At 36.5% G+C, this 4067-nt stretch overlaps 1 protein-coding gene across 5 annotated transcripts in view; it reads right to left on the bottom strand.

Annotated features, from left to right (window-relative positions):
• Positions 1-4067, bottom strand: part of LOC107084129 (zinc finger protein 541-like) — a 27646-nt gene that overhangs the window by 10906 nt on the left and 12673 nt on the right. For 2 of the 5 annotated variants that reach the window (XM_015373813.1, XM_015373814.1), the window contains exon 1: positions 1781-2037. The exons of 1 other annotated variant lie outside the window; for it this stretch is intronic. In XM_015373813.1, coding sequence (XP_015229299.1) covers positions 1781-1833 — 53 coding nt within the window. In that variant the 5' untranslated portion in view covers positions 1834-2037. 2 more of the 5 variants (XM_015373815.1, XM_015373817.1) reach the window with 2 other exon arrangements.

Raw genomic sequence — 4067 nt, 5'->3', positions numbered from 1 at the left:
TGTCTGTCTGTCTGTCTGTCTGTCTGTCTGTCTGTCTGTCTGTCTGTCTGTCTGTCTGTCTGTCTGTCTGTCTGTCTATCTATCTATCTATCTATCTATCTATCTATCTATCTATCTATCTATCTATCTATCTATCTATCTATCTATCTATCTATCTATCCAATTATCTGTCTGTCTGAATATATTAATAGATATTTGCAGATATAAAGCGATTTTAGTTTGACTGAATTATTTAAACAAATATTGGGACCCTTGAGAATTATATATGTAGCTATATACTACATATCTGTTTATTTGATCAACGTGGTTTGATTTTAAGCCGTTTTGAACCTGGTGTAGACTAGATCATGTATTAACAGCGAGACATTCTTTCTTTTTAGAGTAATTCATCTGAAACAAATACGTTCCATTGACTCAATGCCAGATTCCGAGCTAAACAGAAATAATCTGTTTTCCAAGTATTTATAATCTCTGGTTGCAAGTGTAAAGCTTTCTGTGTTTCCTAACAAATAAAACCCCAACATATTCAAACCTCATAATAGGCAGGATGTTGAGTGAGACCAATAGAGCATGCCACTGATTGAATCTGAGGATGGAAAAAAGCAGACCATCTAGTTCAACCTTCACACAAAGATGAGGGAGAGATCTGAAATAAGATATGAACTTAAGTGGTTTCAGGGCAATAGACTGAGTCCGATGCATATGAACGTTGCAAAGATTTGCACGGCTAAAGGATAATATCAAGGTTTGCGTTATATACTGATGCAAACAGCAGGACTTGAGCTGTAAAGAGACTTATTGTTAAAACCTCACATATTACATTGACTGACAGGTCATCCAACTTTAGAGGACCAAGATGGAATAAATATTTGGTTGGTTTGCACGTTTCCCCCAGAATTAAAAAAAGCCTTTAAGTGACAAAAGCTAGATTGTGGCCATCAGTAGATGCTGCAGTGATGGGTCATGCAGGACAGTATATCAAAATATCATCTGCAAAAAAAAAAAAATGACCAAACTTCTTTCCAAAATATTCTGATCCAAACTATAAATGATAACAGGTCTTTACATTGATACCCACTACATAGCAAACCTATAAAAAGTATTTATCATGATGGTTAGATAATCTTTCTCTCAATATTGCAATAAAAAAGGCTTCACTATGAGTAAATCTTAACCCTCTTTAGTCCAATTAATGTTGTTTGAGATCAATAGAAAAAACAACTATCAAATCCAGCATATATTTATTAAAATAAAAAACTTATCCAACCATCTTATGAGATGCTGAAATGTCTGAAGGGTTGCTGCAGCTTAAATTAAAGTAATATACATCTTAGTAGTAATTTGTTAAGCAGTCACTGAACATTCAAGCTGACACAGTTAAGTTTAAAAAGAAATTTAAAAACATAGTTATAATAATGAATAAAACAAAACTAGTTTCAGAAAAGTTATGCAGCGGGAAAAGCAAAAACAAAAACAAGCAAACATACCTTTCCATTTAACCAAGCAGCTTAGATTAAATGTTTCCTTCTTTAGATTTTCACTGCTTCACACCGCTGCTGTGTAAGCAGATGTTTGAGCTTTCAAAATGAAAAACATTAGCTTATTTATTAAGGGTAAATCATTTAGGTCTTCTTCACTAGCTTTTTCTTCTTTCTCTCTTTTGAAACCACATTCTGCTCTAAATAGGACACTGAGTGAGTCAGAAAGAGAAAGAACAAAGTAAGATGAAGAGATGAGGAGACAAATACACTGTATACATTCTGAGGTTTTTTCTCTTTACCAGTCCTTGGCGCTTAATTTTCTTTTCGCATGCGTTCTCCTCCCGTTGTTCATGTTCTCGGCTTCTCACTGTCCTCATCATTGTCTCTGAGTCGTCGCCCTCAAATGATTTTCAACCTATAGCTTGAGTCCTTCCTATTTGTGCGTCTTCACATACACACACCGTCTGTCATGATGGACACAAAACCAACGAGAGGCCGCAAACATCTTCCTTTTTCTCTGAGTGAGACACACACTCTCACACACACCCTGACTTTCATACTTACGCATCGCTGCAGGTGTCAAAGAGGACCAGCGGGTAGTGATGTTGCCTCTACTGCCTTTGCGTCGTCGTGATAACCACATCCTGAGGAAACAACGCTGACGGATCTCCCTCCTTTTAGCTATCTTTATCTCTCTCTGCCCCCTCCTCCATCTCTCTCTATCTTTCCGCCTATCTGCCCGTCCCCACAATGCTATACATCTCTTTTCCTCTCCAAGCAATTGTTCTCCTCTCTTTCTTCTTTTGTTTTAAAAAAAAAAAAATCAGATAAAATAGCTTTTATTTCCTCTTAAATTGAGACAGACATGCTCTAGAAAATCTTATACGTTGTAATTCTACTTTAGTCCTTCATGTCTTTTAAACATAAATGTACAAAGAAGTTTTCTGGTTTGCACATTATGAAAAATGCAGTGGTTAGAGCATTGACTTTGGAATCAAGAGGTTCTGAGTTCAAACCCAACTCCCACAGACTGCCACTCTGGGTCCATGAGCAAGACACTTAACCCCACTCTGCTCCCCAGGCGCCGCACAATGACAGCCCACTGCTCCTCAAAGGAATGGGTCAAATGCAGAGAGTGAATTTTGTTGCTTTGCACCTGCGTCAGTGTAATGACAATAAAGTTGATTCTATTCTATTCTTCTATTCTAAAAACGACTGTGAAAGATGCCGTGAAAAAATACAGTACTGTGAGTGACCTATGATTGGTGATTTCTCCATCCTTACGGATTAAATATGCTTAACTCTTGTCTCTGCTTTAGTCTGTTTGTGTGTGAGTGCAGAGGCAGCAGATGTTTACCAGATAAAGGTTCTCCAGGGCTGAGTCAGCTGACAGGAAGTAAAGAAGAAAGAAACAGGAAGGAAGAAGACGGAGACAAACGATGAGGTTCGGGGAACCCTCTAACATACCAAGCAGTCCCACCCACTCGCCCACCCACCCACACATGCAAGCGCGCACCTGTAAACATGTTATTTCTCTATACTCGTTAACTAAACCTTTACAAGCCCAGAGAAACCTTAAAACACCTACACGCCTAACCTCAGGTTCAACCACCGAGTCCAGATGTGAAGGAAGTGAATTTGGTGACAGCAGACACAGTTATAGAGGTCTAACAAGAGGCTGAAACACCACCAGCCACAGCTGTTTTGAGACATCTGGCACTGATTGGTGTTACAGTTTCGTCCAACACCCAAATATTGATGTTAACAGTTTGTCTTCAATACTTTATGTTTGCAATGAGTAAAAAAAACAATATTTGGATCAATCAAAACCAAAATGAAATAGATTCAAACTATATATTTTCTATGGGATCCTTAACAAACTGAATAATTTTAACAAATTTCCTTAACATACTATTTTTGGCCAAAAATAGTATCTTAAAATGACTGTCGATTAATACTAACTTAAAAGCTTACTATGTTAAAGAGATATAGATCATAACATAAAACATCCAGGAATCAATTTTAACGTCCAGTCCAGTAAAATGTGCAACAATATGAACTGAAAGCCTAATTTAAGTGACCCCCTAGTTTATGTTTTGTGCATTTCAATATTTTTTAAATTGATAACCAGCCCTAATGTAACTATAAAACAAAGATTTCTGTAAATACATTTGATTAAAAAAAAGAAATGTAATACAAATTGAAACTTTATGCTTTGCTTTTTATTTGTCCATAAACAATATTTTACAAAAAAACACAAAATAATTATATTTTAAAGTAGCAACCAGCTCTAGATAGCAGGATTTGCTCTAAATCTTCATAGATGTGTAAATGGTATTGCGTATGCAATTAATGCTAACATTACATATACAGGATTCTGCTGGGCCTGCAGAGATAACAAATTTTGCTGATATTTGAGATTATCTTTTATAATAGCTGACCCCCCCCATAGTAGAATGTCTCTGCAATTAGAAACATTAAATTGTCCTGAGCAACTATTCATTAAATTCTCAGTGGAAAAAAAACAGAGCATCTGTATTTCAGAGGCAGACTTTGCAAAAGTACAGAATTAACTAGTCCACCCCC

Source organism: Cyprinodon variegatus, unplaced genomic scaffold, assembly GCF_000732505.1.
Source record: "Cyprinodon variegatus isolate N-32 unplaced genomic scaffold, C_variegatus-1.0 Scaffold93, whole genome shotgun sequence".
NCBI lineage: Eukaryota > Metazoa > Chordata > Actinopteri > Cyprinodontiformes > Cyprinodontidae > Cyprinodon > Cyprinodon variegatus.
Note: the sequence above shows the minus strand (reverse complement) of the source record. Positions and strands in the feature narration are given on the sequence as shown.